Source organism: Garra rufa, chromosome 17 (genome assembly GCF_049309525.1).
Source record: "Garra rufa chromosome 17, GarRuf1.0, whole genome shotgun sequence".
NCBI lineage: Eukaryota > Metazoa > Chordata > Actinopteri > Cypriniformes > Cyprinidae > Garra > Garra rufa.
In genome coordinates, this window is record NC_133377.1 from 27,074,047 (window position 1) to 27,087,871 (window position 13,825).

Here is a 13,825-nt window from a genome sequence, read left to right on the forward strand (position 1 = left end):
CTAAAATCCCTCATCTGTGACTTCTGTCTGTTGAAAGGTGGAGTCATTTTCCAGTTCTGGGGAATCATTTAATCTTTGATCCTCAGGCTCTCCGTTGATTGGCGTCTGTAGCTGTTTGGTTCTTGTTGGGACAGGAAGTTGTTCAGAATGGAGTAGTTCCATGGGGTCGAGTTCCCCATCTGCGGTCACCGGGGCAGCGGCACGCGGCCGTGCTGATTTAATCCTCAACCTGCGTTTCAGGTCTTCCTCTTTCTCCTAAAACAAATGTTTTAATCATATATCATAATGTTCCACCACATACTAATGCTGCTAATACAATCTAACTGCACCTTAACCACAAACAAGTCACTCCAACATCAAATTCAGTATACTAAATATTAGCTAAGTGATTTTAAATGCATTAAAAGTGATAGAATGATAAATGCCATGTGGTTCTGCTTCACCTTTCTCCTCTCCTCCACTTGTCTCATCTTCATTTCAATGTCTTCCTTTTTGGTGACTTCTTGTTCTTTGCGAGTTTTCAGTGATTCTAGCCGAGCGGGTGGCCTTTTCTTTGGTTTCCCATCATCATCCATCTAACAGACATTATAAATTTTAAAACTTATAAATGTCCAAGTGGAACAGAAATGATCATGCATACACACAATAGAAAACTTAAATTACAGATGTTTTTTTTGTCAAAAGTCAGCTAAATGTTTGAGTGGATTAAAAGAGAAATAAACTCCAAAAGGGTGATCAGGATCCTGACAAAATATGAATGTGTCTTGTATAATAGGGTTTATTTTGAAATATTTAATGGCTAAACATATGATCACAGATACTACAATGAAACTTAAAAAAAATTAAATAAATATACATTATAAATAGACCATACTGAATTTAAGACGGATGAAATCGAGGCTGTGAGGAATAGTCTTAGTCTTTACAATGGGATATACTGTATAAACATCCTAGATCATGTAATCATGTCATTTACAGCTCACAACTTTCAAAATGGAATTTTTGTCTACTGATTTTTTTTTTCAGAATGATGGTTTATCTGAACAATAGTTATGTTGATAAACAACAGTACAGTCCATTGAAAGCACTGTACAGCCTCATTTTTATACCTTTCATTCAAATTAAATATGGTGGTTCCTAAATAACATCTATTGATTTAAGTTATTTTATTTTATAAAATGTATTATAAAAAAGAAATTCTTTTATCATGTGAGAAAAATAGGACATGGAACCAGTATAAGAGATTGGTTGTCAGGGACAATAGTCATACAGTTGAGGTCAAAAGTTTACATACAACTTGCAGAATATGCAAAATGTTAATTATTTAACCAAAATAAGAGGGATCACACAAAATACATGCTATTTTTATTTAGTACTGACCTGAATAAGTTATTTCACAATAATGAATTTTATAAATAATAGTTGCATTTATTAAAAAATGACCCTGTTCAAAAGTTTCTTAATACTAAAATTCGTAATACTGTGTTGTTGCCTGAATGATCCACAGCTGTTTTTTGTTGTTGTTTTGTTTAATGATAGTTGTTCATGAGTCCCTTGTTTGTCCTGAACAGTTAAACTGCATGCAGTTCTTCAGAAAATTCATTCAGTTCCCACAAATTGTTGTTTTTCAGCATCTTTGTGTGTTTCAACCCTTTCCAACAATGACTGTGTGATTTTAATCCATCTTGTCACACTGAGGACAACTAAGGGACTCAAATGCAACTATTACAGAAGGTTCAAACACTCACTGATGCTCCAGATCGAAAACACTATGCACTATGTGTAAACTTTTGAACAGAATAAAGATGTTTACATTTTTCTTATCTTGCCTAAATATATATTTTTTATTTAGTACTGCCCTTCAGAAGCTACAGAATACACGTTTCCCAAAAGACAAAAAAAAGTTACATTTACCCTGATCTTCAAATTCAAAAGGTTTTACCCCCTGGCTCTTAAAGCATTGTGTTTCCTTCTGAAGCATCAGTGAGCATTTGAACCTTCTGTAATATCACCCAGTTGTCCTCAGTGTGAAAATATGGAACTCAACATCGTACATTTATTGTTGGAAAGGGTTTAAATACACAGAAATGCTGAAAAACCAAAGAATTTGTGGGACCTGAAGGATTTTTCTGAAGAACAGCAGGCAGTTTAACTGTTCAGGACAAACAAGGGACTCATAAAGAACTATCACTAAGCAAAAAAGCAGCTGTGGATTATTCAGGCAACAACACAGTATTAAGAATTAAGTGTATGTTGGCGCCAATAGCCTTGTGGTTAGTGCACCGACAAATAGCGCAACTGAGCTCACGGCGACCCGAGTTTGATCCTCCCCCCTCTCTGCCTATAGACTTCCTGTCATCTCTCTACTGTCCTGTCCATTAAATACATAAAATCCCAAAAAATATAACTTAAAAAAAAAAGAATCAAGTGTATGTAAACTTTTGAATGGGGTCATTTTTATAAATTAACATTTATTAACTATTTACTATTTATATAACTATTATTCTTTTCGCTTGTGGACTGCAAATGTCTTTTATGTGAAATGTCTTATTCAGGTCAGTACTAAATAAAAATAACATGCATTTTGTGTGATCCCTCTTATTTCAGTGTAATAACGAACATTTTGCAGATTCTGCAAGGTGTATCTAAACTTTTGACCTCAACTGTATACAGTTTAGAGCTAATTACATAAAAATATTTGACTGTAGAATGTCACGACTGGCCAACCAGATTCAAGTATTACTTTAACTTTTCCATACTTGAATAGTTCAAGTATAGCTACTTATTGGACCAAAAAACAGTACACAGAATCTTTTAAACTGCAATTTGCAACTAGACGGATGTACTGTTATTTCCTCTACAGTTAAAAATCTGGGTGTTATATTAGACAGCAACCTGTCTTTTGAAAATCATATTTCCTATGTTACAAAAACAGCATTCTTCCATCTTAGAAACATTGCTAAGCTACGGAACATGTTACCTGTTTCTGATGCAGAAAAGTTAGTCCATGCATTCATGACGTCTAGACTGGACTATTGTAATGCACTACTAGGTGGTTGTCCGGCTTCTTCAATAAATAAGCTACAGGTAGTCCAAAATGCAGCCGCTAGAGTCCTTACCAGGTCAAGAAAATATGATCATATTACCCCAATTTTACAGTCTCTACACTGGCTACCTATTAGGTTCCGTATCACTTACAAAATATTACTTCTGACCTATAAGGCCCTTAATGGTTTAGCTCCTGCACACCTAACTAGTCTCCTTCCACGCTACAATCCCTCACGCTCCCTAAGGTCGCAAAACTCTCGACTTTTAGTAGTACCTAGGATAGCAAAGTCCACTAAAGGAGGGAGAGCCTTTTCACATTTGGCTCCCAAACTCTGGAATAGCCTTCCTGATAACGTTCGGGGTTCAGACATACTCTGTATGTTTAAATCTAGATTAAAGACTCATCTCTTTAGCCAAGCATTCACATAATGTATCTCATAACGTTGTACTTCAGTTACATCTGATCAAATGCACATCAACATTTTTCAGCTTGGGCAAAACACATAATTTTTGCTTGGTTGGAACAGCAGCTACGCTAATTATTTCTCTATTTGTTTCTCTGTCTCTGCCACAGGATTTCCATCCCGTGGTAACTAGGATTTACACAAGATTAAGTCTGGATTCAGAAGAAGAGATGATGCCAACCCCTCAGAGGACCGCCGATGATGCCAGCCTTGAAACAACATATAGCACTACGCAATTTTCTACAAGTTTGATTGTAACACATAATCATTACTATTAGTGTTCATCATGTGTTTTTGATTACACCATTACTGTTTTTAATATTTATACCATAAGTACATCGACTTAACATACAGTAGTCACCACTAATAAGCTACTAAATATATTGTAGTAGCCTACATTTTTTTTGTACAGCTGCTTTGTTCGATTTGAATTGTGAAAAGCGCTATACAAATAAACTTGAATTGAATTGAATTGAACTTGATACTATTCCAGTAATGAATATGGGCATGTATAAAATTATTCACTAAAAGAATGCTAAAATGAAAAAACTTGTGAAACACCTGTAAACAATCAATATGTTCTTTCATATTAACACAGTTCCTTACTTTTACAGACTTTTTTAGAGTGTTGATTTTAAAAGTGAGAAAAGGTAATAAATTGAGAAATCAGCAGCATAATTTAACACTTTTTTTTATTTTAACATTTACACTTTTCAGTTCTCACCATGATGTTGTAGGCTTCCCCACTTCCTCCCTGTTTTGGTTGAGCTGGAATGATTCCCTGGACAAGCAACTGCTCCAGGATCTCACTGGACTCAGGCCTCTCCGCACTTTGCTGGGCCAGACCAGGACTCTGGGCTAGTTTTCACACAACGGGTTGAAATAATTATTAGTTTTAGTTAATTTTCTACATTCTATTTTATATTTGTAATCCATTTCAGCTGTCCTACATCTCCGAAAGACCACAAAGTTGGCCAGCACTTTTTGGTTCAGTAAGTGGTATAACATCAAGTTGTTCTAGAATTCCTATCTAACCTTGTAGCGGTGGCAGCATTCTAGGTACAGATCCCGGCAGAACTGTTGGCTCCGCTACATCCAGACTGACTCCACTATCTGTGGTCATTTTGGACACAGCAGAGTCACCACGTGAGCCTCCCTGAGCCAAAAACTCCAGAGTTTCAGTCTACAAAATAAAAACAAAGTAAGTCAGATGTCTGCGCATAACAAAACAGTGACAGCCTAAATTGTTTGCTAATCTTGCATGGTGTCTTAACCTAGAGTAGTTTATAGTCTGTTGGCTGGTTTTAGATTTGGGACTGGGAAACCCCTTAAAATCAGCTAAGACCAGCAAACCAGTTTTGGCTGGTTGAAGCATTTCGTTTTGTTTAATTATTCATCTAATTCACCTAATATAGACTATTAAATATCACAGTTCTGGGAACAACATATATCAGTTTCCTGTAAAATGTGTTTCAACATATTATTACCACTTCCGACTCACTAATATTCCGTTTATTATATCATATTTGAAATTATTATTATTAGAAGGCTAAAGCTTACCTCATTTCCGTTCTGAATGCTCGGTTTTACGGGTTCAACAACCGTGATTTTGGAGCTCCCACATCCCATGTTTATCGCCCAGGACAGCGAGAGCTTTCAATGCGGCACCGAAACTATTTGATCGGTGTAAAGTTCTTAAACACTGTCGCATTCCAACACATGATCCACGATCTCGCGACCATCGTTGTCATGGACTCTCTGCGTTGCTACGATTCGTTGCTACAATAAATCTGACCCTGTTCCAGAGGTCATGTAACCTGTTATGTTGCCTTGGCTCTGCTCTAGTCAAAAATAAAACACGGGTTTATACTGGTAGTTGATTATTAGAACAAATTAGAATAAAAAATAAATAAATAAATAAATATCTGATACCAAACACTGTTTTTTTGTGGCTGGCAACCAAGCTAACTTTTTATTATTTATTATTTTATTTAATTAGTGGCAAAATTGTTATGATTTTGTGCAAATGTGACACAATCAAAACCTCTATATAAAGTTTCTATTTTTTTAATATAAAAGTAGCAAAATGTTTAGTTTCGGTATGGTTAAAAGATTCCAACGCACAGACTAAAACAAGAATATTTGTTCACATAGTAAACCTAATCAGTTTCCCTATGGTCAGTTTTCTGTGGATCCCTTAGGAAGCCTGGGAACCAATTAGATGTAATTGGATCACAATGGATCATAATAATTCCAGTGGACATGCAGCTCACATGCAGGCAGTGTTTTTATTTCCTTTTTATGTGCCTCATTAAATTTCTGACTCTGACTGACTTATCACCTATGCTTGCTTAGGTATTCCACTATTACACATGGTCATGGACTATAAAGATGCCACTATAAATTAGGTATTGTATTGTAGAGCCTTATCCTGGGTGTTTCTTGCTGTTCTTTAAGCTTTTAATAAATTAAATCAACAAATCAAGCTTATTTTGGTGTTCTCTTCTTGTCTGTGCTTATTGATATCTTTCTTCCAAATGATGATGTGTTGGCTACATTTACTGGAAACTGCCTGTGTTTTAATGACATACCTGTCAAAAAAACAATTGGCCATGGCTTGACAGATCTATAACACATTATATGTCACCTAGACACCTTTTCTCAAGTTCAACTGCAAAGATACCTGGCCCACAAAGTGGCACAATTTTAGATCTAGCTCCCTCATAACTACTTTTGTTGGCTGAATAATTATATTAAGTATAATTGTCAGCACTCATACAAAGATAAAATTGTATTTGAGTGAATATCTAGATTTGAGGAAAAAACAAACAAACCCCGTTATTCATAAATTACCGGTCAAAACTTTTTGAACAGTATATTTTTAATGTTTTTGAAGAAGTCTCTTCTGCTCACCAAGCCTGCATTTATTTGCTTCAAAGTGAAGCAAAAACTGTAAAAAAATATATTTTTTAAATATTTGTACTATTTAAAATAACTGTTTTCTATTTAAATATATTTTAAAATGTAATTTATTCCTGTGATCAAACCTAAATTTTCAGCATCATTACTCCGGTCTTTAGTGCCACATGATCCTTCAGAAATCATTCCAAAGTGCTGATTTGCTGTTTATTATTATTATTATTATTATTATTATTATTATTATTATTATCATCAATATTTAAAACAGTTGAGTACATTTTTTAGGTTTCTTTGACTTGTCTGAAATAAAAAAAAATGGGGGGGGGGGGGGTGGAGAAATGAGAAATTCATACTTTTATTTAGCAAGGATGCTCTAAATTGATCAAAAGTGATGATTTATATTGTTATCTAACAATATTTATACAATTATATATTTATTTTTTTATATAATTATATTTATACAAAAGATTTCTATTTCAGATAAATGCTGTTCTTCTGAACCTTCTACTCATCAAGGAAACCTGAAAAGATTCTACTTATCTGTTTAAAAACAAAATAATAATAATAAATGTTTTTTGAGCAGCAAAAAATAAGAATATTAGAATGATTTCTGAAGGATCATGTGACTAGAGTAATGATGCTAAAAATTCTGCTTTAAAATTACAGGAATAAATTACATTTTACAATATATTCAAATAGAAAACAGTTCTTTTAAATAGTAAAAAAATATTTCAAAATTGTTTTCGCAGTAATTTGGATCAAATAAATGCAGGCTTGGTGCGCAGACGAAACTATTGAAAAAAAAAACATAAAAAATCTTTTGACTGGTAATGTATGTATGAACAGCACTACAGAAATTTGTGCAGATATAAATATAGGCTATATCATAAATTATATGCAAAAAAGAAAAAAATAACAAAGTATATTTTACAAATGTATTCAAATAAATATAAAAATGTTATATTGATATAAAAATGATATATTATCTACACAACAACAAAAAATTAGGGAACAAAAGATCTGTTAGCTTGTATCATGCGGAATAAAATCTGACAGTAGGCCTATCTATTACAGAGAAAGAAAGAAAGAAAAGAAAGAAAGAAAGAAAGAAAGAAAGAAAGAAAGAAAGAAAGAAAGAAAGAAAGAAAGAAAGAAAGAAAGAAGAGACTTATAAACGTGCCAATACAGCTTCTTGAGTACTAAACTAAATTAGTTTAAATTAGACAATTTGATTACATTAAACTGATTTTAGACTGAACTGAATTAGATGAACAAAAACAGAGAACATTTCCAACATGAACTTCTGAACTTCCCCGAGTAGATCACATCATAAATCCGTTAGAGCAGATCCGCTTTTCGCGGTCGCGCAGTCAGGCCAGAAGATGGTAGTGTCGCTCGTCATCTTTCCTCCAGTCAACACCCACGAACCCTGAACGACCCCGCCTGAAACAGAGCCCTGCAAATGAGAGAAGCTTTTATAGCCTCCTGCCTTCACCCAACCAATGAAGTCGCCTGGAATAGGGCGGTGACAACATCTCGACCCACTCAGCTTCAGTGAAGTTTTGTCAGACAAACTCGGCGCTGGCGGAGTGGAGTATCTTCTGGAGTCGTTGTTGTCAATTTGGATGAGACCAAGCATGGCGCCCAGTCAGGGTTCCAGGATGCTCAGTAAAGATGATGCGAATTATAAACTTCACTTTCGGATGATAAACGAGCAACAAGTGGAGGATATCACCATTGATTTCTTCTACAAACCGCACACCATTACTTTACTAACGTTCACCGTTGTCAGCATAATGTACTTTGCGTTTACGAGGTAAGTAAACAGGTTTACAGCAGAACACACCTTTGGTGTCAGTATGGTAACTGCAACTCGTGACAGCGTTCAGTCAAGTCGACTAGTTTAATTTCTAATATAATTTCAGCTCTATGTGTTTAAATGGTATTTAGATGTTTTGTGACAGTGTTGTCAACGCAAATCAGGTTAACAACTGCTTTAAATAGCTTGACAAACTTAAATATTACTTTAAGTTCAATTAAAAATTGAACGAGTTTTTTTATGTTACTTGGAATTTTGATAGTAGCAATAAAATACAAACTTTATAGACGTTTAAAAGCAAAATGATTACAAACATACAAATAAAAATACAAACTAATTCAAAATATGAATAAAGATGTCAATAGTATTTCACTAATACTAAACACTGGCCTGTGTTACTCTCCATTGATTTGCCACACCCACACTGAAAAGTCTGGTGACATTGTGAAAGGTTAGTTCTATGACTTACTCTTGGCTCTGATATGTTATCTGTACCTCATGTTTTTATTATGACAGGGATGATGGTGATTCTGATAATAACCTGCGTGTTGGTCTGCTGCTGGTCGGCTCATTCTTTCTTGTTATCAGTGTTCTAGCCTTCCCCAACGGTACAGTCATCGTTCATTTGCTTCTCAGTAGAAACAAATACTTAAACTGGATGCAAATTGACTTTCACTGAGTGCTTTCACTGCAGGAAAACTCTTGTCATTATTTACTCACCCTAATGTCTTTTCTTCCACGGAATTTCTAAGCTGCTCTTTTCCATGCAATGAAAGCTCAGGCATTTGGCTAAATCACAAATAGGAATTACATCAAAATGAGCTAATTTCTAAAAATTTCATTGGATTAAAAAACTTTTAGGTCCTTTCACAAGACCACATCCCGCAATATGGCGCATGGTTTTTGGTGAGTGGCTGTTAACAGACTTTTCTTTTGTGCTTGCTTATCAGCGACTATGTTGACTCAACCTCCAACACCTTGATCTATTGGCACTTTTCAGGTCTCAGTGTCCTTTACTTCCTCTTCCTGGTGTTCCTCATCTTCCTGAACTGGGATCAGGTGAAGACGCTGTTGTACTGGCTGGACCCCAATCTACGTTACGCCACACGAGAAGCAGATGTCATGGTGAGCGATATGGTATCTCAGAACAAAACAAAATTCATCTTTGCGTGAGAAGCTATAACGTGTTCTTGTCATCATTAATCACGTTATCATGTCTTACACTTTTTGTTGCTATTGGCCAGCATATTGTGTTTATGTAAACAATAACAAATCTGTACTGGCAACTCAAGGCATTATTTTTTCACATAAAACTGTGTACACCTATGCTTATCTCACAATGCTTATCCTATGCTTATCTGCGTTTTCTATAATCTTTGATCTTGTTAAGTGGCTTTCATTAGAATCCCATTAATATTTTTAATTACTTCATTTACATACATACAGTTGAGGTCAAAAGTTTACCTTGCAGAATCTGCAAAATGATAATTATTTTACCAAAATAAGAGGGATCATACAAAATGTATGTGATTTTTTTTTTTTATGTAGAACTAACCTGAATTAGATATTTCACATAAAAGATGTTTACTTCTAGTCCACAAGAAAAAAAAAATAGATTAATTTATAAAAATGTCCCTGTTCAAAAGTTTACATACACTTGATTCTTAATACTATGTTGTTACCTGAATGATCCACAGCTGTGTTTTTTGTTTTGTTTAGTGAGACCCTTGTATGGCCTGAACAGTTAAACTGCCTGCGGTTCTTCAGAAAAATCCTTCAGGTCCCAGTCCCACAAATTCTTTGGCTTTTCAGCATTTTTTGTATTAGAACTATTTACAACAATGATTGTATGGTTTTGAGATGCATCTTTTCACACTGAGTACAACTGAGAGACTCATACGCAACTATTACAGAGGGTTTAAACACTCACTGATGCTCCAGAAGGAAAAGCGATGAATTAAGAGCCAGGGGTGTAAACTTTTGAAGAATGAAGATGTGTACATTTTTTATTTTATTTTGCCTAAATATCTTTTTTTTTTTTATGTAGCACTGCCCTTCAGAAGCTCCAGAAGATACTTACATGCTCCCCAGAAGACAAAATAAGTTAAATTTACCCTGATCTTCAATATGCTCTTCAAGATGCTCTTAATGCATCCTCAGTTGTCCTTTAGTATGAAAAGATGGTCATTGTTGGAAAGGGTTGAAATACACAAATATGCTGTAAACTAAAGAATTTGAGGGACCTGAAGGATTTTTCTAAAACACAGCGGGCAGTTTAACATGCATACATAAACAGAGACTGTTGCTGTGATTCATAATTATTGAACATTCAAAATAAGTGCATTCAGTTTTATATAATCTGTGATTTCCTGCATAATGTCGTCTTTGTTTGTGGCTGCATGTCAATCGTATTAATTTTTATTGCTGATCGTGGTCACAACAGACTAGTGCAGCAAAGATTATGTCTGAGCTGTGGAGTTTGAAGCCCTCCCTTCAGTGGGTTTCTAATCCAGTGATGTATGATTAATTACTGAAAAGAGATAATGCCGGCTTTCTGTAAGAGGTTTCTACGGCCTGACTGAGGACATCCAGCCAATTGGATTATTTCAGTCACTGTCCATTGACATCAGGCTCCATGTTGCTCACTGTATCTAATTTGCACAGTGCCTTACTTCATTTTTTTTTTTTAGTGTTTACTAATTTGTAAAATTTATACAGCCTTGCTATGTTGATTGGCCTATAGCATATTCAGTAGTTTTCTGTTTTATTTTTTTGTATTGGTTTTATTTATTAATTCATATATTTATTTAATTCTATCCCAAATTTTACAGGAGTATGCGGTTAACTGTCATGTGATCACATGGGAACGCATCCTGAGTCACTTTGACATTTTTGCCTTTGGTCATTTCTGGGGATGGGCAATGAAAGCTCTGCTCATCCGCAGCTACGGCCTCTGCTGGAGCATCAGCATCACATGGGAGCTCACAGAGGTAATGTATTTTATATATTTATACATTTTAAACATCAAAAGATTATTTATGTTTTTGAAAGAAGTCAAAGTCAACTTTATTGTCAATTCTGCCACATGTACAGGACATACAGAGTATTGAAATTGCGTTACACTCAGACCCTAGGTGCATACACGTAACATTAAATACAAAAGGTAGAATTTTAAAAATGCAAAATAAATACAATTATAATATATTAAAAATGAAAAAAACAATACAGTATACAAGTAAGGGCACATGGCAGAGAGTGCGAACCAGACAGAGTAGTGCAAATGCAAAAATATAGTGCAAAAAGAGCTTGTAAGTGTGATAATGTGACAGAGAGCAGACTTATAACAGACAAGAGTCTTTTGAGGTAGTCTTATGAGTAGTAAGTCTCTTGTATGATTAGTTCACTTCTGAATTAAATTTCTTGATTGACTCAAGATGTTTGTGCCTTTCTTCAGTGGAAAAGAAATTAAAGTTTTTGAGGAAAGTATTCCAGGATTTTTCTCTTTATAGTGGACTTCAATGGGGATCAATGGGTTAAATGTCCAAATTGCAGTTTCAATGCAGCTTCAAAGGACTGTACATGATCCCCAGCCAAAAAATAATGGTCTTGTCAAGCAAAATGATCAGCCATTTTCTAATATATATATATATATATATATATATATATATATATATATATATATATATATATATATATATATATTGCATTTGTGGTTAAAAAGTATTGGAATTTGTATTTTTTTAGAAAATGACTGATCGTTTTTTCAAATGAGACCCTTATTCCTCAGCTAGGATCGTGTAGAGCTCTTTGAAGCTGCATTTAAACTGCTGATCCCTATTTAAATTCCACTATATGGAGCAAAGTCCTGGAATGTTTTCCTCAAAAACCTTCATTTCTTTTTGACTGAAGAAAGAAAGACATGAACATCTTGGATGACATGGGGATCAGCAAATTATCAAGAACTTTTAATTCAGGAGTAAACTAATCCTTTTTGCCCATGGCTGCTGATTAGGTAAAAACAGTTTAAAGATTTATATAAATGCTTTTGGATACGATTTATGATTTGACATAATAAGTGGATGGGTGTATTTTCCAATCAAATTCCTTTGAAAATAAGTAGCTGCTGATGCAATAGTACAGATTTTGCAACTTCCTCATAACTCAATCCTTAATCATTTGTAAGAATTATTGTAAAGGAAATGACTAAGTGTTTTGAGAATAACTTCTGGAGTTAGGGCTGGGCGATTTGCCTAAAATCAAAATCTCGATTAATTGAACATTTAAACTCGATTACTGATTAATGAACGATTATTTTATTTATTAATAAAATTATATTTAATTATATTTATATAATATTTATTTTTTTGCCCTCATAGTTCACTGACAAGTAGGGATGCACCGAAATTAAAATTCTTGGCCGAAACCGAAAACCGAAAAAGAGGAAACCAAGGCCGAAAACCGAAACACCGAAAGAATTATGCCAATTATTAGTACCATTTCAATTATGGCTATGACTGTGTGCTAATCTTACTAGACTCAAGGCATTGCAATTGCATACATTAATATTAAAGTTTCAAAGAATAAATCAATTATATTAATTTAAACAATTATTATCATCAATAGTATTTTATTACTTGACATATACATATATTTTACTGCCTTTGTTTAAATTGTTTAAATTTTTATAACATTATCTTCTGGATCCATCACATCATAGACTGTAAAAAAAATTCACATTTACAAGACTACGCGTTTCTCTTCCAGCAGGAGGCGCTGTCAGACTGATATACAAAGCAGCGCAACAAATGACTTTGAAACGTGCAGCGCTCAGATTTATTCAATGGATAGCCTTTTGAAGTTTCATCATTTCTTGTCTTTCAGTCCCCACATTTAAGACCACCTGAAATCATAATTATGACTTTTATAACCCCTAATAACACTGCAGTTTTCAATTAAAATTAAGAGCTTTATTTCAAGAACCGATTTTCTGAAACAAACCTTGCACAATATACGTTTCTTTTTATACGTTTCCCACCATATTCAGGGCACAAGGAAAATATTAGGGGACTAAATTAATATCAGCATATGAAGTATAATGGTCTCTCATTGTCTCTGAGAGAATGCACGTCAGATGCTGAAAATCAGTTTTCACTTTCATTTTAACATTGCGCAGTTTTCACGTTGCTTGTGTGATATCCATTGGCTCACCTCCATGGTTTAAAACATAAATATTAATAAAAATACAGTATGAAAAGACATATCTTTAAAATATTGTGACGTAACACCAACGTAAAGCTAATGTTTTTCACTCACTGAAAGCTACATCTGTCTCGATCTCTGCTCTTATCACTGCACGCACGACTGCAGACACAACCCCTCTGGAAATTTCGGCAAAACAAGTTTTGCAAATCGCTATCCGTGGGTCTTTCCATACGTCCACACCGCAGACGTGTTGCTTCAGACAAGCACGTGCAGGCTGCGGTTTCTGTTTGTGTCAACATCACTGATCTATAGACCATTTCAAGGAGTAAACAATAACAAGCGCGTTGGAACGTTACTGCGCATGTCGGTCCTG

General features: G+C 34.6%; 2 protein-coding genes across 2 annotated transcripts in view; one reads left to right on the plus strand and one right to left on the minus strand.

Annotated features, from left to right (window-relative positions):
• stmnd1 (stathmin domain containing 1) lies at positions 1-5,141 on the minus strand. The gene is made up of 5 exons (XM_073821452.1): positions 5,073-5,141; positions 4,548-4,695; positions 4,237-4,370; positions 444-575; positions 1-255 (listed from the first exon to the last, which is right to left on the minus strand). Exons 1-5 carry the CDS (start codon positions 5,139-5,141, stop codon positions 1-3), a joined length of 738 nt encoding a protein of 245 aa, XP_073677553.1.
• Positions 5,142-7,991: 2,850 nt separating this feature from the next.
• Positions 7,992-13,825, plus strand: part of LOC141289336 (phosphatidylserine synthase 1-like) — a 6,677-nt gene continuing 843 nt past the window's right edge. The window contains exons 1-5 of the mRNA XM_073821453.1: positions 7,992-8,247; positions 8,767-8,858; positions 9,112-9,156; positions 9,251-9,375; positions 11,082-11,309. Of these exons, the coding sequence (XP_073677554.1) occupies positions 8,057-8,247; positions 8,767-8,858; positions 9,112-9,156; positions 9,251-9,375; positions 11,082-11,309 (681 nt within the window). The 5' untranslated portion in view covers positions 7,992-8,056. The remainder of the gene's footprint in view (positions 8,248-8,766; positions 8,859-9,111; positions 9,157-9,250; positions 9,376-11,081; positions 11,310-13,825) is intronic.